General features: G+C 41.4%; 1 protein-coding gene across 3 annotated transcripts in view; it reads right to left on the bottom strand.

Annotated features, from left to right (window-relative positions):
* BANP (BTG3 associated nuclear protein) overlaps positions 1-24,964 on the bottom strand; it is a 191,353-nt gene that overhangs the window by 4,421 nt on the left and 161,968 nt on the right. For 2 of the 3 annotated variants that reach the window (XM_014519521.2, XM_006022768.3), the window contains exon 11: positions 3,056-3,199. In XM_014519521.2, coding sequence (XP_014375007.1) covers positions 3,056-3,199 — 144 coding nt within the window. Of the gene's footprint in view, positions 1-3,055; positions 3,200-24,964 lie in introns of those variants that run through there. The other variant, XM_025203112.1, reaches the window with a different exon arrangement.

The following is a 24,964-nucleotide window of genomic DNA, read 5'->3' as shown; positions in this document are numbered from 1 at the left end:
AGTTGTTCTCCGCACTGCAAGGGAGCAGTGCGGGGGGTGGTGGTGGTTGAGCCATGGAGAGAACTCATGGAGAAAAAAAGCAGAGCAGTGCATGCACAGGCAGCTTAAAAAGCAGAGCTGGGCCACCTGGAGAAGTGCTGTGGCTGCCAGCCAGGCTCCGTGCGACAGAATCACCAGTGCTGCAGCCCTGGGAGGCCACCAGGACCCCAGGTAAGGCCCCCAGCCTCCACTACCGCCCCCGGGGTAACTTGCCGTGCGCCAGAGTGCACATAGTATGGGCTTTCCCTGGGGACAAGTAGCAGCGGCACAAGGTGCACTAGTTGTCCAAACATCCACACCACATGTGGACACAGCCAATAAGTGCAACATTGCTGACCGCTTTATTACAGTGGAGTGAGCTCTCTCACAAAGGGCATTTAAAATGTGCATAAGACTCCCATGCTGAGAGTTGGTACAGAGGAGCTGGAGCAGTGTAAATACCTATGCCAGCACTCTAACTTCGCTGTCCAGGAAAGCCCAAAGAGATCATTTTTGCTTGCTGTTTTTAGGACAGGGACTTTGGGATCACATTCATTTGACTTATAATGGTAAGAGAGTTTGCAGCGTTTGCCTGCTTTTCCGCTATCTCTTTAATCAAGGAGTGGGAGTGGAGATTAGATGTGGAATGCCGCAGGGAAGAAGTGAGTCTGGAGGAGAGATTTCGAGGCTTGAATTTTGTGCATGCACAGGTGATGAGTGTTACAGGGGAACCTACCAGCCTGCTTCATAAGGACTAGAAGCCAAAAAGGCCTCAAGGGACCATCTGTCTTCCAATAACCTAACGTCAGTGGTGCTGGAAGTGCTGGTTGGCCATGGTGCGATCCAGAGGTGATGGGTTGGCCCTGCTTCACTGAGGACTCTGCAATGATTTCCCTCTCCATAATAATCAAGTCATCTCTTTGCCACTTTTCTTGCTGAAGCTCCAGTTTTGGTCTATATTTCAGTGCTGTACTTTTTGTGTGTCAGGGTGGAGACCGCGAATGCTCTGGAACGTTTCATTTTCACCCTCCTTCAAATAATTTATTGAACCATATGTTCCTTTTCGATTAAGTAACAGTATTAGCTTGGGGGGGGGAGGTACCCAGAGGCCTCTAGGTGTGGACACCCTATAAATAAAAATGTTGTATTACTACTATTGTTATTTCTAATGTAGTGTTAAAAGCCTAATAAGACTCCTGGACATAGAAGATCTGCTTCGGGTTACATGTGGCCCTTGCACATCGTTAAGGACATGTGTCCTTGCAGAACAAATAGGAAAATTTTCCTTCCATTCATTATGGAATCTGTTGTCAGTGCCTGCTAAGAACAGCAGGCCTTACTTACCATGCCTATCTGTTAAAAATTCATATAAAAATAAGCACAGAAACAGTTATTTAAGCCTTCATACAACAGCCATTGAAAACTGCCTTGCTTCACCAATCCGAACATACTGAGCAATCTCTATTTCTCTACTGGGCACAGATCATTCGAATTACTAGGAGTAGGGCAACATTTGTCAACTAAGACTTTTTTTTAAAAACAAATAACGCAATCTGGTTAAACCAAAAAATCTCATGAATGCATCCAGGTTTTCTTTTCTTGCCCCCCCCCCGCAAGAGCCTCTGAAAATAATCCGCCCCGCCCCCCAAAATATTAAGTCTCATTTTGAAATAGTTTTAAATGAAACATGTTTTCCAATTTGCCCTTCAAATTTATTTTTTTTAAATAAGCAAAAAGGCTCAAAAACAGCAAGGCAAAAATAGTTCTTAAAAAGTTTCATTTCAACTTGTAAAAAATAAAATATTTTATTTTGACTGAATCTGAAACCAAAGTTTTTCCCCCAGTTTTTTGGAGCTCCCAAAAACCCCAAACAATCCACTATTTAAAGAGCTCTCCTTGGTGTGTTTTGGGAGGCTTTCAAAGGACCAAACCTATGCTTTGTAAACTGAAGCTATTTTGAGGTCATAATGTAAAAATGGATTCTCATGGTAACCTACTGTATGAGAACCACACTGGATGACACCAGAACTTGCAAAATGCAACATTTTCTGCACAGACCTGATACAACGGTTTTCTAACCAAAGCCAATGTCTGCAGCCAGTTTACAAATCTCCAGGTAATAGGGGATTGCGATGGCAAAAGTGACAAAAATCCAACTCAAAGTCTTGCCAGTGGCATAGATATGCTAACATGATATACAATATACGGGCAGCAAATGGAAGCTTATTTTGCACTGCAGCCAGACACACCGGAGGGATTACGCCTACAAAAGCAGGCTGTAGCCCATGTTGGGAGGGAGAGAAGGAGGAGAAGAAAGCCTTCAAAAATGGTCATTTGAAAATGTGCCATATGGCAGTCATCTGTTGCTACTTCAAAGAGAGAACAAGTCACTGGGCATGTATTCTTGCTCTGTGACAGCCAGGCTACCTTCAAGCAGCTTGTGACCATTGCAGAGCTTGAGTGACTTTACGCTTCCTCAGGTGACTTTTCTACATCATCAGTGATATGCAAATTCCTTCAATGATATGAATATTCATCCTGATGTAGAAGTGCCATAAATGCCATTATAAGAGAGCATGTCCAGTGTCCCCTTCACAACTAACTCTGCAGCTCACATGGGGAAGCTGGGCAAGAGATCAAAATGATGGGAAAACTATGCTGAGGAAGGCGATGGCATTCTTCAAGGAGCCTGGACTGGAGAACCTCAACCTCCAAGACATCCTCTTGTCATAACTCCAGGCAAGCTTCTTCTCCCTGTCCCGTTATCCTGGTGCTCAGCCTTTAAGGATGCAGGAAAATGTCCATGACAAAAAAAACCCTATTTTCTAGGGGCATAAAACAAGGACTTCCAGATAGAAATGAATCCAAAACTAATGAAAGGCTATTTATACTATTAACAAAATGGAAGCACTAATTGGAGAAGCAGGATAAGCCTGACAGGAATGGAGTATTTGTGGTCAGAAGCACGATTTCTTCGATAGAAATTTGTATTGCTTCAAGTACTTGCAACTGGGGGCAGAGTGGGGAGAATACATACTTGAGTAGTAGCAGCGTGATCCGTCACTGGTGCCAGCTGGACGTATTGGACCTGGATATCGCTTCCTTGGAGCGGAGATCCATCGACACCCCCAGAAGCAGGATCAGCTGAAGCAACCGCTATCAACTGCGCACCTTGTAATACCTGCAAGTCAACCAACAAACTGTTTTGTAGACAACCAAAAATCACAACAGCGCTGTGAAACACCTGCAACTCCAAACAGACGTCAGATGGAAACCTCCCCCACAAAAAAAACAACCTATGCATCGGTAAGAGTTAAAGTTAACTTGCAAGAGTTTCCAAAAGCAGGAGGTATTCATGCTGAAGGGCTCTTATGCCGGATGCACTTTGTTGTGTTTTGCTTTAAGACGTCTGGTTGCTCTCAGTCCTGTATTGAAAAGGCTAGCAGGGAGCATACCTGGAAATACTTAACTCTCTTACAATCCCACAAAACAGTAGTGTTTCAGATGCATCAGCAATGGAACAAAACCATCCCTAGGGACTCTGCTCAATACTCGAGGTTTAATTTGTTACACTACAATAAAACGCCGAGTCAGTACAGAAGAATGAGGCGGTTCTTGATAGAGGTAAGGGCGATTTGCACGTGATATTTCTTAAACCTAACGACTGAGGGTCTTTTCCTTGGGACAAGTGGACCCGTTAGCTTCTACAAGTGTTCGGAGGAGAGGAATGAGACCTTCACATTTACAAGCATGTGAAGCATAGGGGAAAAAAGTGTGCCTAAACCCAACTCTCTGAAGTCAATGAGTAACCGTCTGGTAAGTGCAACGGGGCCTTGGTGAAGGGTGTTGAGGCCTTACGTGAAACAAGGAAGTGCTCTCACAAGTGTATAAGGAAGGACACCATCGACCCAACTAGACATTTGAAGGAAACCCAAAGCAGAGCCCCACAGTTAAGGACCAGAGGACTAGACAGTGGGCCCCAAGGCTAGGCCTTTTTCTGCTTGATCCTATGTTTGTATAAAAACCTTTGGCTTCATGTCATACATGTATCTTCAGGTGCAGGAACGTGGGATGGGAAAAAGGCCATTGCTGGGTGACAAGTTTTTCTTATCTCGCTGTGCCATCAGGATAGGGTTGCCAATCCTCCTGGATTGGCCAGGAGTCTACCGGAATCGGCATCGATCTCCCGGTGACTACTGAAAGCAATCCGGGAGATTGATACAGGTAGTCCTCGACTTACACTGTTTCAAGCTATAACATTTCACACTTACAACATTTATAAATTGACACCGTTTCAACTTTCTGACATCAGTTTCAACTTTACGATGCTTGATCTGATGCCATGCCGCGCCAGCGAACAAGTTCGCTGCGTCACCCATCTCCCGTCTGTCCAAACTTCCTTGGACACTTTCTTTAAGAAAGCAGACAACACTCCAGAAAAACCTGCATCCAGGACTCCTGAGAAGGCTCCAGTCAAGAACCCTTCAAAAAGTGCAACCAAGAGCCCTTCAAAAAGTCCAGCCAAGTCACTTGAAAGAAGTCCTTCCAAATCAATATGATTGCTATTTGCAACATAAATACATTAATGTAGCTATATTACTCATCTATAAGTGATTGCCTACAAACTACTGGGTTATTTTTGGTGAAAATGGGGTATCAGGCCTTGGTTCAGGAACCAATCCCCCATTTATAACGTTGTTTTCTATGGGGAAATCAGTTCTGAGTTACAACATTTCGACCTAAGACGCAGTCTCAGTAACCAATTGTGTCGTAAGTCTGAGGACTGCCTGTATTGTGAACAGGTTGAACAGTACATTACGTCATGTTGGGGGGAAAAAAAACTCCCAGAATAGCTTCAGTCAGAGTTGGCAACCCTACACCAAGAAACAAGAAACCGCTGCTGCCGTGCTACCGTAAAGATTTGTAGCTTTTATTTTTTTAAACTGTTGTGGAAATGTACTTCGGGAAGCATTTTACATCAACATACAACAGTTTTCAAAAATATATCATGGCTATTGTCCTACTAATGAATGAGATAACTTCCTGGGTGCGAGCAGAAACAGCTGATCGTGGGCTCCTAAGTCTGCAAGTAGTTATTGTAAAGTCTTTGAGTTGCTTCAGCTAATTATGCAATAATGTCAACAGAACAGAACATTCCCACAAAAGAACGGTCTCTTGCTGCTACATAAATAAGGAGACAAAGCCAAGATATTCACTCAAGCGGCCAAAGACATTAATCTTGTGACAACATGTTGTTCTGATGGTTGTGCTCCTATCATATAAGAAAGGTGTCAATTCAATCATTATTTTTACAGAACATTTGTGCTCATTTACCCATTCCAGCTCTGCATATGGACTAATCCAGGTAACAGGCTCCTTCTCGGCTTCACACAATTGGACCAACTGATCCATTAAACAGTTTATTTGTGTATTTTTATGATTCAGCTATTTTGACAATTAACGTATTGTGTTCGTGAAGTGAGGAAGGAACATGACACCAGAATAACGTGTCATATTGAACCAATACATCCTTTCCTTTAAACCCATCCTGAATTTAGAGTCGCCCATTTTAGTTTTCAGATGCTAAACTTCTAAAATCACAGCCATCATCAGATTTTTATTACAAAGAGAAAAGAAAACAGAAGAAATCAGAGAACAAAGAACAAATAATGAACTTAGCAAGATTTCCTATATAAAAATAGAGTTTGTCAGCCGATGTCCAGGGGAATGGCCATGGACGTACACCAGAAGATCTCTGGGGAGCCTGGGAGACAAAGGAAGTTACTTTTCTAAGCGACTATGATGAGTGCTGCCAGGATCTCATTATGGCTCTTGGGTTTTCTTAGGGGCAGTCAAGAAAAGAAGATCAAATTGCATAAGACTGCTTGATTTTGTTTGTACAGGGCTGTATTACATTCTCCATTTCTTCTCGCTGACATATATTTTTATAACTAAGATACATATATGTCTGTGCGTAGAGCGGGCATCTCCCCCTCCCCGGCATTATTGAGTACATATTAGCCAGGAAGAATAACACTTGACAACTTACGTCTTCTTACATCAGTTGTATTTCGTCTGCCAAACCCCAGAATAATAGTGTGAGACTGGATTCGACATCCCTTTTACATTATGACTATGTAATTGAAATTATGTTACACCAAAAAAAGCTTATAGCTTTTCAGTACCAAACTGTATGTGTCTCTTCATAACTGCACTTCTTCCAGCAACCTTTGGCAATCCTCATTTTCATGGCGTGTAATATGGAGGAGAAATAGTAAACCTTGTATATTATTTTACAATTAACTTACACGATTCTTGGCAATACCACAACTTTGTACTTTAAACACCTTCCTGCCAGTGGCCCATGTTAATTTCCACATGAAATACCTATTGATATTTAATATATTCTTCTGTATTAGTTTTACTGAGACTATGTAATATGATGAACTATTTGTATCAGACTTTTCCCCAGGGCATGCTTTGATTCTTAAGTCAGGCTACATCTAGAGTGCATTTGAGAGTGCAATTCCTGCACAAGGAGACTTACTGAGTCACTTTACTTTAGTTAGCTTGAGTAATAGCTGTAATTACTTGGCGGCATGGGCTGTACCAGCTTGGCAAGTACCCTGCATATCCATGTTGATGGCTGACACCTACATTGCCATGGTTTCTCTACAAACACAAAGTGAAATAGCTAGGTGAACATACATGTATGTGTGTCATAATATACCTCTAAATATACCACTTCTCAGTGTGGCTTTTATCCTTCACAGCAGGGTATCATTACACTGCCTTCTGCTGTTCAGCGCAGACGTACCCAGACCCTTGTTCATCTCTCTTGGGACTTACTTCTTTTTCAATGTCCTCTTTCCAAAAGTGGAGGGAGCAGACATTGAAAAAAATATAAAAAATTAGGTGAGTGTCTTAGCACATCAAGAACGAAAAATTAGCCATTGTGGAATTAGTGTTCATAACATAGAAATCCCTTTTCCTGCAACAGCTCCCATTGGTGCAAAACTGGGAAATTAAAGGTGGCTGTTTCCATCACTGACGGGCAAGGTGAAACAAGAGCATACAGTGATTTCCCCCAAAGTTGTGTCAAATTCTTACGGTCCTATTAAATACGGGAACATTTCTAGTTTGTCTGTTTCAAATTCCTGATCAGTTTAAGGAAAAAGCTCAGAAGCTTACAATTCAAATCACGGCCTTCTTGGTAATAATCCAGTGGCCTTTATTTTTTAATCACATAAACAATGCTGCTAACATGAACTGATGAATACAAGATAGTCCCAACACTACTTTTTTTCCCCATGGGTGGATGAAGGTGAAAATCAAGGAGGAAAATCCCAACCTTAAATTAAACCAGATGATGCGGCTTTAAACAAAGAATGAGGAGCAAGATCTCAGTGTCTTCAGAAATTAGAGATTATGTTCTAAATAAAGTATTTTGCTACTCTTATTTGAAGTGCTGTTGCAATTAAAAACACAACCGGATGACAAAACGAGATAGAAAATTCCCATTCGGACCCCTTCTTTTTGAAACAGGATTTGGCAATAACGCATTTAGAACTGCCGCCGCAATGCTGCAGTATATTATTTTAAATTTGTTGAGTCAAAGAGCGGACAGAGCCAATTCAGTCACAGCCCAGTGCACCTGATCCCTCTCTGTAGGACTCCAAACCGCTCTAACACATGACGAGAAGACCTACTAAAGAGAACAAAAGTACTCTCATAACTACCCACATTGTATTCATAAGATAATGCAAATAATCAGAGAATTTCTCTAAACCCACTGGATGGAGAATATCACACCACCAGCCATTTCATTATACATTGGCAATAGTGGGAATAATGTATTCATTCCAACTATTGGGAATGAAGCTCCCTAAATATTCTACGTTCATTGTGGATAGATTATAAAAGCTGTACCATTTATTTGCCTTCATGCAGACTTGTAAGGCATTAGGAAGTAGCTATATTATATATATTTCTGTATAAGTGCACATTGCAACTAGGAAGCATCTCAACAAACTTTCTACTTGTGACATGCAGTAATACTGATAAATCCTTCACGCAGAAGGATCCTCGTGCAGAAAATGCCAAAGTCAATGGGAACCTTTCCATCGTCTTTCAATGGGGACTACAGATTTTTATCCCGTATATTCCAAGTGCTTCATAAAAGTGGATATATTACCACCTCCATTTCATATATGAGAAAACCAAAATCCATTGAGGGGAAAAGTAACTTGCCTGCACCACACAGACAGTCAGAAATAAGAAAGAGAACATAATCCAGGTTGCTTGAATGCAAGTCTTGTTTTCAAATCAGTAGGTCATACTAGCAAGAAGCTTCGAGCCGGGTAAACCATGTTGTGATATTAGCCCACTTCATTTAAATTCAACTGCATTTGCTACTTCCATGGTAATTTTTTTTTTACATCAAATGTAAAATAAGTTCACGGGCTATACCAATACAACAAATGGTAAGAGGGAGTGGAAAGACTGAAGACTTTCTATCAGGTGGCATTAAACCAGGAGCTCTGCGAGAAAACCTTGGCGAATGGTCCTCGTTCAAGAATAAAGCCTTTGTTTGGATGTTCACAGGATCTCTGGACCACCAGTTCAGCTCTGTAATTCCTACCTGCTACTGACCTTAAAAATAAAGGAATTGTATTGAAAAACTAAACAAACAATCTGTCCTGAAAATGAACTTTTCTTCCCAATTCCATTGGGCTTCCTGACATCCTCTCTCGCTGCTCAAAAACAGGTAATAGAAGATGGCTAAACTAAAAATAACAAACTGCACTTCCAGTGGAATTGATTATTATTTCAGACACTAAACGCTCGTGAAACAAGCAGCTCGACAATGATCTTTCTTTTCTTTAGGCACGAGAACATGGAAATATTTGACGCTGAGCGTGGCTTAAGCTAAATCAAGCCATGTTGAAAGTTCAATTAAATGTTTGAGGAGGAACAACCCTACATGATCCCAACTTTAAACATCAAATGGATAAAAACGTTCTTTTAAAATAATTTTGGGAGACAGCATTAAAAAACAGGAACCATATTTGGTCAGCTAATATTGCCTGATGTCTCAATGTACTGCAGAACTAAGAGTGAGAAAACGATTTTTGTCTTGACAGTGAAACAGGTTTAAATGCTTCAAGGAATTGGAGTGTATTGCTTATATTACAGGGCTGTACAGTTATTAAAGTAAGTGATTAGAAAGCTGGAATGGGTTATTTGTTAGGTTCCTCGAAGTGGTTTTTGGCTTTTTTTTTTACCTTATCTTAAAATGAAAGCTGTAACGCTCTTCTCCGCAAACAGAAAAGCTATACGTTATTAACCTGATTCACAGCTCTACCCACTGTTCTGAATCATTACTGTGCGTGCTTCCCTCCGCAGACCTGATGAAGAATTGTATTTGATGATTTATACTTGAAAACCTATCTAACTTTATTCCAATCACACAGTTGGTCCAATAACAGGTATCACCCCAAAAATCCTTGCCCCTAAGCTATTTAGCAAAGAAAGGGAGGCGGGGGAGCCCATACAAAGCCAGGACACTTTAGAACGGGTAATGAATACATATTTTTACATACATTATTACTAAAATTTAAAATCGGCACTTGCCAAACAGTCTGTACAAACAATTCTTCTTTCAGAAATGTTTAGATTTTAGAATGGAAAAGAAGTGAAAACGCCAAGACATGCTCGGTGCTGAAGGTCTCAGCATTCGGAAGCACAGACGCGACGTACTGCATCTGCATAACTTTTTTTAACAGATCACATCACTGGAGTATGCCGCTGGTATTTTAGGAATATCTTATCTGAGCTAAAAATTCTTGGGAGGCTTGACAAAACGTACTCTCTTGTCAGACATGAGTCTCACTGAACTACTTTTGGAGAGTACTTTTGAACATTAGGGATCAAAGTCTAGCTGGCACAGTGGAGAGGTGCTGTAGCACCCACTGAGAAATGACCCACTACTCTAGTATTGCTGGAGTAATGTTGAAGCCGTGATGGTCCAGGAATCACACAAAAATCAAGAAGAATACCTTCATTTCAAACCTTGGCTAACTTTATTCCAGCCACACAGTTGGTCCAATAAAAGATATCACCCCCCAAAATCCTTACCCGGGATTGTCTCCCCATTTTGTAAACCTCCCAAGGCAAAAATTTGGAGGCAGGTTGTGGGTCCACCTCCTTTTATGACCTTGCTTCTGTGCTACCAGCGCTTTCACGCACAAGTATCGAAAGCCTTAATGTCTCTTCTTCAGGGCCCTCAAGGGACGAGGCATAGTGACCTCAAGGATTACCTTGTCCTCTCGGGTGACCACGGCATTGTAGGGTGCAAACGAACAAAGGCGCACCTCGTGTGCTTGGTTAACACTAGCAAAATCCTTTCCCACCACTTAGGAGATCTCTCAGCCTTTCAAAACAAAATGTAAAATCCATTAAAGATCGTTTTTATTTCGCCCCCAATAACAACCCTTGGGATGACGGAAGGAAAAACTTGTTAATGTTGCTGGGGAATACAGGATTACAGTCTTCCTGAGTGAATGTTTATTTTACTCAATTCTGCATGCATCTAGATACCACAGTGATAAAGATTAGACAGTAGCAGACAGATTAGATAAACTGAACTTAAATAAGACAGACAGACTCCCTCCGGGCCACACAGAGCACACATCCCATGCCCACACATTATCCCTTCTCCCTGCAGCAATAATCTATGCAAAGGCTTGTTGCTAAAAAAATCCCAAAAGCAGGCACTACCTCCTCAACGACCTGAATTTCAGTCTTGCTTTCTCTTTTTTATCTAGTTTACTCTCAGTGTTCTCCCTATCTCTTTCCTTCTGAAGTCCTGCCGTTAAGGGATGGGTACAATACTGGCTCTGTGAACCTGGGAATTTCTTTTCTTTTCCTTTTAGTATGATGATTACCATGGAAATGCACATAATAATAAATTAATAAAAATAACAAAAGCCAAATACACACACTGCTATCCTCCTTTCCATTTAGAAGAGGGTTTCAGTCCACAACTAATAGTTCCCACTGAGCATTCAACTGCCAGACCAGAAAAAGACAGATTAAAACGTAATAGGTTTTCCTTGGTTTCTTCCAAAATCGCTTGAGCATAATTTCCAAGCTTGGTACAGCACAATCGCATCCTCAGCTGATTTATGCTTATCATTAAAAAATGACATATTACAACTATCTAAAAGAATCAAGTCACCCTCTAAGATTTCAATCTAAAAAAAAAAAAATGGTATTGTCTTGGAAAAACTAAAAGTCTCTTTATACAGAAAGGACAAGTTTATCAACCTCACAACGATCCCTCCATCACTTTCTAAGCTTACTCTCACTTGTGTCGTTTTGTGGGCTGCCCCCCCAGGAATGTAGGTGAACCCAGAGGTTTGTCACCCTATAAAAACTGAACAATATACAATGGGAGTTCTGTGTCTCCCCATTTCTTTACATTTCCAATGCTGGAAGGCAATGAAGGATAACTTTCTTTAAAAAAAAAAAATAAAGACTTTGAATAATGGAAAAGGGTGGTTTTTAATAGATCATTCCTACTTGAAAGTCTTGCAATGCTTACAGTCAGTAAACAACCATTTTACCACAATTTGTGCAAATGAAGAGACTCATGCCTGGCCAAAAGAAAAGCTCCCAAGGCCATATTCTAATTAAAACATTTGTTAAAAAGAGCAGTTTGGGCCTGAAGGCAGGAAGAGGACTGTAGGTTTAGATGATTCATGGAAAGCTGCGTTTAATCTCAAGGCAGATGTTTAAGAAACGTCTGCCAGTCAGCCTCATACCCTTCCAGCAGTGATAGCAAAAAATAACATGAATGCATTCGAAGTAGCATGTGTAGTTTCTTTACATATTAATAAGTTGAGCTGATAAATATGTTCACTTAAATAAGATTTACTGCTCCCTTTAACACATTCTTTCCAGTCTTAATGTTTTCTTCATGGAGTCTTAAGACGAATAAGATTCGCTATAGGAGGTGCCAACAAAATATGGTTTATTTAGTAGATTTACTGGAGCACTAGATTAATGTAATTGGAGTGAGTATATCTGAGTAAGATGCAGATCTTACATCTTTAATTTTTTTTTCACCAGTGCAAAATAATGAGTTTCTCCAAGGAATCAGGGGGCTTGGACTAATTTAGAGCTTAGTAAGGAGTCCAGAAGACAGAGATAGGACGCCAATCTACTTGTGGAGCAAATAAGAGCAATTCTAAGATTCCCCAACCTTTGAGAAACAGCTCGTGCTCACTTATTTCTGGACAAATCTGTTCAGCTACCTTACTAGCGGAGAAGGGCCGGCAATGACAGAGTGATGTGTAAGACTGAAAAACCCAGTATGAAGGGGAGCAGAGAGTTCGGGAAGTTGGTAGTGGGATGAACATTTCATCCTTTCACTTCTGCGTTGATGGTTCAAACTCAAGTCAGCAGCAATGAAGACCAACTCTTATGATCTGATCGTGGCTCATGCAAAGTCGTTTCAGTGTTTTCATGGCCCCGTTCACATAAAACTGACATCTTGGCAAGATCAGTGGGACTGGAAATGATTGGAAAGAGACAGATTTAACTATCCTTTCCTCCCAGAGCCACTCCCTTCCATGCCCAGGTTAGACCAGATCGGCAGAGAAGTGCGGTGAGGCTCCACTTGTATACACCTGTCCTGTTAATATTTAGCCTAAAACTGTCTACGGTCTCCAGCGCTGTCAATCAGGCTTTTTCCAGGGAAATAAATTAATAAAACATATGGCTCTTCTAAAACTACAGAAGTGACAAGCTGGACTGAATGACTTATAATTTGTAAAGCTGTGTAAAAAGAGGAGCATTTCATTAAACAAACTCTACATTAGCGGCTGTAACACAAAAACCTCTAAACTTTGTGCGTAAACCAGACACTTTTTCTTATCCAACGGTAGAATTATTTCCAGGGGTTCAGACTCATATATAGGGACCTACCAAATTCACAGCAGAAGTGGGCTGCGCAGTGGCTCCCTAAGGTTAACTAATCTCACTATTCCAAACATGTACTTTGTGTAGTGCGAATTCTTTGTTTCAGTTTTCATTACTTGGATCTCATCATGCCTTTTTCTTTTAGACTGAAGAGCTACCTACTCTCAGAAATCCCTTACCAATGCAGGTACTTGGAGACTGTGATCAAGTCACCATTTAATCTTCCAACGAGTGAACTAAATAGGTTTTTTAAGTTTCTCACTGTTAGACAGAGGTTTAGACTTCTAACCAGGCAACTGTCTTCTGATCCTTTTCCAGTTTTCAATATTTTTTTAAAATTACGAACCGAACAGTATTTCTTGTTATTTTCCTGTTTTACGAAAATAACAATATATCTAAAAGGTTGCATTCACGCCATTACGGCATCATGCTGGGAACTCATCTGTAACTGGTTATCTGCCTTAACTCATAAATCCTTTACAAGGTCCATGAACTCCAGAATACTAACTTCCGTCTTGCAAGTGCGACCCACAGTCCTAGATTTGATGCCTGACCTTGCACTTGGCTGTATTAAACTTAATTTTCTATGATTATATGGTTCTGTGAATCTTGTTCAACTGAGCCTGCATTAACGAGCGATTCAGGCCAGCCCATGGAACGGATCTGTTCCTGTCATTGTTTAAACCATGACATCAAGAGCGTCAAACATACAGGCTGGATCCAGCCTGCAGCCTTGCTGGGGGACCTTCCTTCATCATCAGCCAAGTGCCTGGGTGAGCCCCGCATCACTGAAACCCCAGCAACAGCACAGGAAGAAGCTCAACACTGCAACTCGTTCCTGTCATTGCAGCCAAGTGCCAGCAAAGCTGGGCTTTTTCCTACCAGGTCCCAGACTGTCCAGAGCAGGGTCTGGCTGGCATGGGGTGGGGGAGACGACATGGGCCCAATCTGGCCTGCGGGGCCGGGCCTGAGCCATCCATCCAGCCCATGGACAGGTCCCGCACCACTGCTCTGCCCTTTGGGGCCACATGAGTTTGACGCCCCTGCATTACATTAATGTATGCCTCATCTGTAAATGTTATTATCGCTAATGATTTTACATGTTCTTCCAAATCGCTGGACCATCACTGGACAAGAACCAATCTCTGCGAGATCCCTCTAGGGACACTAATTGGATGATGACTCCTCGTTCACACTTTCATTTTTACTACTGCATTTTCAGTCCATTAAAAATTGGCTCCATTGATCTGATTTGATGCAAAGCTATTTTTTTCTGAACAGCAAGCAGACTAAATATATTATATCCACAGAATTATTTTCCAGCGAAACTCATAAAAACAATAAAGTATGTTATGACAAGACCTATTTTCCAAAAAAATGTTGACTGAAGCTATGCTCCTATTCCTTAATTCTTAACTGATGGGGTCCAAATCCCTTCTCAAAAGCATGCAAACTGATTTATGCCTATTTACTAAATTAAAAAAACACAGCTATCAAGTGTCCCTTGATACAGGTACAGCACACAAAAGCACAGTACTGATGGATGTCAGCAAAAGACGCTTCCAAAACATAATCCCACTTCCTCCTCCTTTCAAAGAAGATTAAGTAAAAGATGGGCTAGATATTGTAATCAGGAGAAAAGATTATGCTCTGTGGGGCCAATAGCAATGGAGTAAATTCCAAAATCAAGATCTCTCTTTGCTGGAAATGTCCTGTCCCCTGGTTAAATCATCCCGACACAAGAAACATTAGCAAGGTTCCTCCATCTGATCTCAGTTATTCTGGTGCTTGTACGCTGTGGCTTTTCAGAAAGCCACAGCCCAAACTACTAAGAAATGTTAAAAGCAATTTCTCCATTTTGAAAGAAAGGTATATTTTATTAAAACAAGTGGGAAACTTTTAGTTTAGTATAGTAGGGAGGATATGCTTCTTTCAGAGACCAGGATATCCTACTGAAGTCGGGCTCCAGGTTTGCACACAGCACTCCCTTCTATTTCAATTGCAGAATCTTGCAATTCACTGTCTACATGCAATAAATCAATAAAATAAGCAGCTTAAAACAAAAAAAAACCCCACCAAGAAAACCCCTTCTCAACTGTTCAAGGACAGGAATTCCCCCTGCTGTGCATTTCTAAGTGTGCTGAATCCATCCGTGCAAAATGTGGCCTTAAATCTGTCAAAACTTCATTAGGTAACACCCATGCAGTCTAATCTAAGTGAGACCTCCTCTCTGGAATTCCCAAGCCAAAATGCTATAAAAACTGAAACCAATTTCAAATGTACCAGCAGGAAAAGAAGGGAAAATAATCATTTCAGAGTGTATTTTTTATCAGCTGTCCTATTGCCTTGTGTAGGAAATAATAATAATAGTAATAATAGTAATAATAATAATAATAGTAAAATCTCATTTGCTTTTATAAATCTAGTATGTAGTGTCTACTCTGAGATTCCCTCAATGTGCCTATGCAAACAGTTTGTGAAATATATGGAATATAAACCACAGCCATTGTGGTCAATTATACACTTTTAGCAAAAATGCCCTTTTTTTTTTGGCTATTGTGGCTGGATTGAGTTAGATAAACCATGGCATGCTGTGGTTTACAAGATTTGAACCATATGCATGGTCAAAAAAAAAAAAGTTTTGTCCCTGGAGCCCATCCCCTTGCTACAAAAACTGAGGATTTGAAGAGACTTCTGGACTATTCAGTCCTTGGGCCAGCAAGGCTGCGAGGAAAGGTCTCAGCATTAGAAAGAGCAGTCGCCACCCAGCCCACGCGCTCGCCAACAGCATCGGTTCGAGCGGCAGAGATCGGAGAAGTGGCTATCTGAGAAGACCAACAAGGTGGGGAATTGTCTCCAGTTCGGAGGAAAAAGGAAGGGGAAAGGCCCATGACCTTCATTCACATCCCCACTGAAGAGAGGCAAATCTGGTCATCAAGACATTTACTCATGAAAAAGAAAAGATTTCAGGTTTTGGTAAACATTTGCACCTAATTCAGCTATAATTTGGGGTAAAAACATTTGCAAATTTAGAAACATCTTTTTTTTTGTTTTGTTTCAGAGGTTTGAGACTAGAGTCACAAGAGGTATTGGACACCGTTCCCCGAACAGAGGTCACTGTCTTATGCCTGTGAGGACGCTCCCTTAGATTCAAATTGGATGCTGTCTGAAGCGGAGCAGGGATTTGAATCGAGGTCTCTCCCATCAGGGGTAGTGGTCTCAGCACTGGTCACGTCGTGCTCCCGGGTGGGTCTCTCTCAATTTACCCTGGAGAACCTGAGGTTCTTCCTAAAGCAGCGGTGGGATAAGAGATATCCCGCGTTTAAGTGCTTAATGCATAGCAAAAACGAATCCATGGATTCTGTTACCTCATTTCTAATTTATAGGGACTAAAAGGATGGATTTAGAGGAACAAGACAAAAAATCTTTTCCGTGTCATTTTCTAAATTCATTCACTGCTTGTGCCTAATTTTAGAATGAGTTTTTAATAGAGATACAAATTTCCATAAGTAGTTTACATACTGCTATAAGATAATGCTCTACGGAAAATCTGGACTTGATTCAATAATGTTTCTGCCTTTAAGGTATTAATATTTTTAAGCACAAACCATAAGGTTTCATCTATTTTCATGTGAGCATTTATATAAATATCATAGTATTATATGCTCTTTTTTTTTTTTTCTTTAGACCTGGCATAACACTGAGAAACAAGAAAAATTCTTGGAAATGATTTACATTAAAGGAAAAAACTGCCTTCAAAAATATAATGAACAGTTATGAGATACAGAGATGTGGGTGGTATAAAAACTTAACTGGAACAGAATCAAAATATATGCATTTCTCCTTAGAAGTCCCTTTATCATTCAAACTCTCTCTCTCAAATACGTTGTATGTGCACATGTGTGCTTGTCTGTAAAATACATATTTCCTACATTTGGATGAACTGGAATAGTATTACGCGACCTGAAAATTCTTCGTGACTGTTGGGAAAACTGATCAGTTGTTCTCTAAAAAATAAAAGTCATCAGACGGACAATACATTGCCAGAAGTCTTCTCCTTTCCAAAAGCAACATTTCAGACGCAGCGCATACCAACATACTTCAGATAGGACTTGCATCAATTTTATTTTTGGTTTTAAATCTATAGTCGGGTCAAATAATGACTCTCGAGGAAAAACGCAGGTTTAACCTTTATTGCAGGGAGCGAGGAATAACAGGCAACTCAAATAACAACGAGGAAGTTAGTGGGAGGCAGGATAACTGGATTTTGGCCAGGAAGCTTAGATTAATACCTCCACTCAAAATGAGCCACTGGACCTTTATGGACACGTTCTCAGCTGCCTACAAAACGACTTGTACATTTGTGCGTGCTAATATTGTGCGTATACAATTTCAGGACCCGTTCTTGAAAATCTGTCCCTTTGATAATCACAAAAAACAAGGACCCCATATTTGTACGTCAATCAAAAGGCAGCACCTCTATTAAATACCAGCTTCCCTCGTCATATTGTAATGGTCAGAGTCAACAGATGCTCTCTATCAGCTACACAACAGCTCTCTTTTTTGAGTTAACTTTTATATGACAAGCACCATAATCAACCTCAGCTTTTTAAAAATGACATGTCAAGTCCTAAAAATCATGCCCGATTCCTAAATAGTAAACTTGGTGTTCTTTATGATTGACTTCTGGGTTTTGAGCCTGTATTTTAGGCTTTTTCTCCCGCAACCACAAAAGATTAGAAACTTTCTTTTTTAAGTAAAGGCTGACATCATTGGGAAAATAACACAAATTTCAGGAGTTTTGAGAAGAATAACCTAACATCGAAGGAATCTTGAGAAAAATTGTAAGTAGGAAACTCTGGAGGACACCACCTGAAAATACCCAATACCAACTCCCGGCATTGACACTAGTGCCAATCCAACTGAAAAGACCAGAAAAGTCCATGCAAAGCTGTCAACAACTAAAACGCTATCTCACAGTTAATCAATGAGATGGGTTCCTCAGTTGTCTTGATCTGCTCTAGCATGTAAAAAACAAGTTGAAAACCATTTGGAGAGTCCCGAGCAGTGTCATGACCCAAAAGGCATGATTGTGTGTGTGCTTCGGCACCAGAATTATCCCCGCCGAGTTGCAGAGCGTTGCACGGGAGTGTTTCCTGTTGCAGAGGAAACCCCGGTGCAGGGACGAGTTTCCCGCCTTTTCTGCAGCTTCTTTTGCAGGGTGCATTGCTCGAGTTGCGAGAGGAATGCACGGTGCAAAAGAGTTCCCGCCACCGGTATGCAAATTCGTTCCCCGTGATTGGCTAGTGTTAAATTATTCACACGTGGCGGCTAGCGATTAGCCTGTTAGCCGTATAAGAGGCTTGAGCAGTTTCCGCCCAAGCCGAAGAGGACTCCACATCCATCTCATGGGGACTCTGGGTACACGGCAGGGTAATAGAAACCCTGTGTGAGATCCAGAGGAGCTTGGCGGCCTGATCCACCACCCACCTCTTCCCATCTTCGAACGCGACTTTTATAAGACGTATTTACGATTCCTATTTTGGTGGCTCGTTCACCCAGAGCATCCGGAGCTCTGCACCGTGGAGCCTAGCAACCTCCACGAGACCGTCTGTGTTGTCTGTCTGTAACGGCAACTCAAGCAAGCTTTCCAGCCTACACCATTGCCATCTCGGTGTAAGTAAACAATCTTTAAAACTACCGATACGCGTTTGTGCCTAATTCTAGCTCGACGGCCTTCCCTCTCCGACCCGGCGTGCCCGGGCTGCTGGCCACAGCCCGCGTGCAGCGCGGAAAAGGGCTCGGGTCGCTCCCGGCCCGCACAAGCAGGAGCAGAGAAGAGCTCTGGCAGTACCTGTGCTACCCCTTCTCCAGTCTATGATAGTAGGTGCTTTCTCCAGGGAAAAGCTGGGGGCATATATTGTCATTATTTCACAGAAGCAGGATGTTGGGTGCCGTGGTCCCCCTGCTTTACCTGAGGCAAGTTCAGGTGTGAGGCCTGTGTTGTCAAGGCTGATGCTAGTCTTATGTAGAGGTTACGTTGTGGATTGGATAGGATGGTTGACATAAAGGATGATCCTGCCTCCGTTAGGGGGTTGGACTGGATGACCTCTTAGAGGTCCCTTCCAGCCCCACTTTGCTACGACTCTGACTCCAAACCACAAGAGATCAGCCTGAGGCCCCAAAAGCCAAAGGTGGTTTAAAGTCAGCTTTTGCTTCTAACTCCTAAACCAACACAGAGCCCAGCTCAACTGGACTGAAGGATCTGGCCCAGCTTTTCTAATACAATGCTTCAAGAGGTACACGACACAACATTGAACAACGTGTATTGAAAGCCCAGAGCCTCACGCACTGGAACGTAACCCACCCGTTGTACTTTACGCCTGAACAAATGCATAAAAAAACAAAGGCGTGGCAGCCACGCAACTTTTCACTAAACCAGCAGAAATGACAGATGTGCTTTGCACTGCCAGTTCAAGATCTCTAGGCAGACTAGCAACCCCTGCGAGAATAGCGTGCTATTGAGGAACAAGAGGAACCAGCACAATTAAAACGTTATCTGCGGACCATTATCTCGGTTGAAAGGGATTCAAAAGTTTGCTGCTATGAAATAATGGTGTAAACTGCGCGTTGTCTTGTGGGATCTAAATATGAAGAGCATACAAGTAATCTTACATTTGCGTATGTACGGGAGAGTGATCAACACGTGACGCACCATATCTAACAAGCAGAGTGAAACAGCAAGCAAGATATGCCGACCGGAAAGAAGCTGTCCAAAGCAGCCTTGGGCCAGATCCAGCTTCCAGTGGTGGTTGACCAAGAAGGATTGATCCCATTGGCTTCCACAAGAGCTGAATTGGGCTGTCTCGCTAAATAAAAGGTGCAGCAGATACAATGCAATAACACATCGCAAAACAAAGCAAAACCTCTCAAGCTGAAATCAGCCCATAAAGCTGGAGCAAACACAAGAAAGTTATTCATAATGAACTGGTGATTGGCTTGAGGTTGTAACTTTAGGATATTATCTGGTTATTGGAGGAAGAGTTACCTCATCTGGAATCATTGTCTGTAATTAATTAGAGAGGCTATTTTGAGGTCAGAGGTTTATAACCAAGTCATGTTTGTGCATCTGACTCATCACAAATGCCGAGTGCACCCTCTTTACCTCATTTCTCTTTACTGCATGCACTGATATGCTAAGGAAGGAATGGGGCTTTCTTAATTACGTGCCTCAGTCAAGGAGATACCTCAAAGAAACATTTATGGCGCTTTGCAATTAACTGAGCATTGCAATCAGGCAGGGCTACACCAAAGCAGACTCTCCCAGAGTAAAAGCTAGGTTTATTTTGGCTGCTACATGCTGATCGATATAGCATTTGTAACTTTTATGTCTCATGAAGAAGGCAGGGCAGATTTGTACCTTATGGAGCTAAGAGAGGCATGTACAAGCTTTTTTAAAACAGCAGCTTCCTTAGTCAGATGCTATGAAGGGACTCTCTGTAATCCACATATTGCCTCCTCCACGGGTTCCCCTACTCTCGAGGGGAGCTAGAGGACCAATGGGTTCATTGTGCCTACTTCCAGATGACATCTCCCTCACTTCTTCTACTCTTGACTGTCACTTTCTCCCCTCGAATCCTTCTCTTTTGGTCCTTTCCCACCATCCAAGTCTCTAAGTTACAGCTCCAATCCATAGGAACAAGGGTCCAAAAACCAGTACCATCATGAACTACTACAAGCTTTCTGCATGAACCACACGGGGATTACATGTAATGGACACAAAGATTTGGTCTGCCCGGGGAGCTCAACCATCAGCTGGACCTGACGATCTCGCGAGGTCCCGTCTAGCCCTAATGTCAATGAAATGAAGAGAGTGTTAGTAGCTGTAGTAACACGGCTGGCAAAGCATGGAGGCAGATAGAGAAGAGGCAAACAGCAACCCATGCAACTTAGCACAGGGTAAAACACCAATTTTTCTGATCACACAGAGAACGAGTAACAATTCTACTTCATTCAGAGATACGTGAAGATTGTATCCCGGTCGCTGTATTTAATGTCTACCTTACTGTATTTCTGCAAACCATGAGGCACTGGGTAGTATTTTTAAAAGCCAACATCTTCTAATTGTATATAATTGTTCTTAGGGCTGGTCAGCAATTTTCTTCAAAAGTTGCTTTTCAACAGACTATGCTCTTTCAGCAAGATTTGTTATATTTTTAAAGTTTTATTTATTTGAAAAAAAAAAAAACCCCTAAACCTTTCGTTTCATTTGTGGTTGACTCAGATATTGGCTTCTTGAATTAAAACAAGACGTCTTATCTCGGGTCGCTCTGACATCTCTCCCTGTCTACTTGGGCTGCCAGGGTTCCTCTTAGGAAGTTGCTCAGTTGCTTCAGATCCATATTCTTTATGGACCAGCCTCCCTGGTCTTCCATAATGCACCACTGCATGCTTTCTGCATAAACTCCCAGGAATTGCATGCAATGGACACACAGATTTGGTCTGCCCCGGGGGCTCAACCGACAGAAGAGAACACGATGCGCTTGCGTGATGCATTCCCACGACGTGCTGCAATCATTTCTGCAGTCACCGATGTATGCTGAACCTGAGAGGAACAAAATGTTTTGATTCAGTTCAACAAACTGAATCAAAACATTTCACTTTAGGGAGTGTCAAAATGCTGTGTTTTTTATTAGAGATGTCAAACAAAACCTTTCTATTAGAACTTTTTTGAACTTTCTGTTCTGCAAAAATGCCAGGATAGCAGCTTTTTTGTCCCAGCTCGGGACAAAATTATGTCAACATTTTGGAACCTTCTACAAAATGGATATTCTGGATTTTTGACCTGCTTCAGATGTTGTGCTTCGAGTCAACAGAAAACAGTTACACCACTGGCAAAAATCAGGCTAGAGTAGTTTATGCGGTGAGAGAAGTGTCTTCAACCCCTGGCTTCCAACAACTTCCAGGTGTAGATATCAACAGCAACGAAGGTTTAATGGGCCACTTATCACCAGCAGACATTTAACTGTCTGGGCTCCCAGAATCAGGGGCAAGTCAACAAACAGGAAATCAAATGAGACTACCTTAAAGAGTTTGCTGGCTAGAGGTCTAATGTGTCAGCAACTAGTTTTCAGAGGCTCGTGACACCCATAGTTCCCATTGACTTTGGTCTACACAGCACATACCACGAAGTTAGCCTTCCCCCTCTACTCTTTTTTTTTTTTTTTTTTTTTTAAATTAAAGCTTGAATCCAAAACAACCAGATATCTGTTGGCAGTAATATAACACTTTGCAAATCTAGGGGCTGAGCCAACGCTATCTGAAAAAACTTGCAATAACTTCAGTGGACACCAAGTAAAACCCGTAATACCTCAAATTGTTCTATAAACAGTAGTAAATGAAGGTGTACAAACACTATTAAGCGAGGACATAAGGAAGAGCTGGCAACTCTTCCACTCTACAGGTGAAGGGGGACACAGAAAAATGATCATGGTCAAGTCGGTGAAGACTGCAGACCCCCTGATCACGTGACCATCCTTCTTTCCTTACGTCATATTTGACCGGGACCATGAACCGAGGGACAGCTTATCTGAGGGTTTATGCTTATTTGATTCCCACAGAGGCAGTTGTTACAAGGATTAAAAAGATGAGGAAATTGCCACTGAGAAGAGCAGTTGATTCAAATGACACTAAAGCTTTTTCTTTTTGAAGCTGATCTATTATTTTACACATCTCAAACATGTTTCGGCACAAACAGAAACAACAATTACAACAATTCTATATATCCGTCCCGTTTAATGCTACATTCTAGATGATGCTAAAGCTTACATAACCCTTCTATTAGCTGAGTCTAAGAAGGAAAAAGATCATCTAAATTTACATGTCATTGCAAAACTTTAAGCATAAAGTGTCAGGTCTTGGGGGCCTTACTTATAGGAGTAAATCTCGTAAAATTACTGGAACTATTTACGGGCTTCAGGAGCAGACAACTAAATCTGCTCTTATGATAACTCTCTATTTTAAGACGTCCTAAACTAGGTTTTTAGCTTAAATGTTTTTCTACGGACTGTTATTGTTGGGTTTTGGTCAAATTTACAACCAAGTATTTTTAAAAGACAGATATTTCAGAGGAAAAAATACTATAACCTGAGAGTAATTTTGCTAGGATAGAGTTGGGGAGTGCAAAAGCACAAGGGAAGAGCTCTACACGAGTGACCCAGACTCCCTCTATCCCACCAGCACTGATAAAGGTTACTCAGTGAATAATAAACCGTGAGTCACTGCAAAGGCTGGCTGGTGGGAAATTTTTTGTTGTGACATAATGCAGCCAAAAGGGAGATGATTGCTAAACTCTCCGAAGTTACAAACCTTTCCCCTTTGCATTTTAAACGGCAAGTCCCCGCCAGGCCAATAAATGTAAATAGGGTTCTAAATGTCATGTTGCTAGTCTCATCCTCCAGTCATCAAATTCCTGACGGGATTAGTTATGCTTAAAAACAGAAGTTCAACATCCAGGCTGAGGGATTTTGCTTTAAGACAAATATGAAGGATGGATTTTTGCCAGGGTTCTCAGACAATTTTAATGGGAACCAACATTCAATCCCTTTGTAAATAATTTCTTATCAGTAGAATTCTGGACCTCTTAATTCTGATGAGAAGTGGTGAGGGAGAAGACTTGCACCTTCTAAGTAAAACAAGCTGTTAGGAAAAAACGCTGCTAGAAACTGCTCTGGTCAATAAGTAAGAGTCTGCTTTTAAAAATATAAATCAATCCATCGGTCTCCACTCGCAACTGGGATTTCATTTGGATTCCAGCAAGAAAACGCAGGGAGGCAGGAGGGAATGTAGGTACGCTCTGCAAATGTTTAATTTACATCATAACTGGCAGCAACTGTTGGGTTTTTTAAAAAATACTAGAAAAATAACATGCACAAGTTTGGGCTTTGTTGCCAAGGCAACAAAACATCGTTCCGACAGCACGCTGTGGGCTCACGACATGTTGGAGAAATGTGGAAGAAAGTGCATGTCATGGTGGCATAAGCCTCCAGGACACAGAGGCCCAGGACAGGCATAGTAGTGCATTTTCTGGTAGGCCCAAAGGAAAGAATATGTATATGTACATGTAATTTTTTTTTCCTTCAGGCCTACCAGAAAATGCAATATTATGGCTGTCCTGGGTCTCCATGTCCTGGAGGCTTAGAGACTTGTGCCACCATCACATGTACTTTCTCATTTTATTTTTATATATATACGGTATATGTGTATATATAATTTTTACACATCTCAAAGATGTTTTGACATAAACAGAAACAAAAATTACATAAACTCTACACCTACTCATTTCTGCTCCATGCTACAGTCTAGGTTCTGCGAAAGCTTACATAACCCTTCTATTAAATGCGTCTAAGAAGGAAAATTATCTACATTTACATGTAATTGCAAAACTTCATCCTAAAGGTGTGTGCGCACACTGCCTCCACTCTTCTAAATGAGAAATGATGTAATGGGCACATTTTGTATCTTACTGTAATCAGAAACAATGACTTCTTCGCAGATGAGGAAAGACTCTGGGAAGGTTTATAACCTGAACTCCCAGTACCAAAAGATCAAATATTAGAGAAAGATATAAGTGCTTGGTAGCAGGGTGAGCAATGAAATAGTCAACTGGTACTTTTTTTTAAAACAACTCAGATCATCTGCATGAGGGTTGCTGGAAACATGCCTGATGCTCTCGTTCCCTTATAAAAATCTTACATGTTTTGCAGCGATGGATAAAGAAAGTGGAGTCATTTGACTGTGCCTGGAAATCAAGTTTTTGCTCAGGGGCACCAAGCTACAGCCAAGTCTCCACTGATGGGTGTTGGGTCTGTTCTTAATTAGAGATGGCTAACCAGGTAAAACCTAGCAAAGACAAGGCAGTCTGTAAACTTAAGTGAGTTAGCAAGCAGAACTGAAAATTATT

The sequence above is a fragment of the Alligator sinensis genome, unplaced genomic scaffold (genome assembly GCF_000455745.1).
Source record: "Alligator sinensis unplaced genomic scaffold, ASM45574v1 scaffold228_1, whole genome shotgun sequence".
Lineage (NCBI taxonomy): Eukaryota > Metazoa > Chordata > Crocodylia > Alligatoridae > Alligator > Alligator sinensis.
This window is presented reverse-complemented; position numbering and strand designations above follow the sequence as displayed.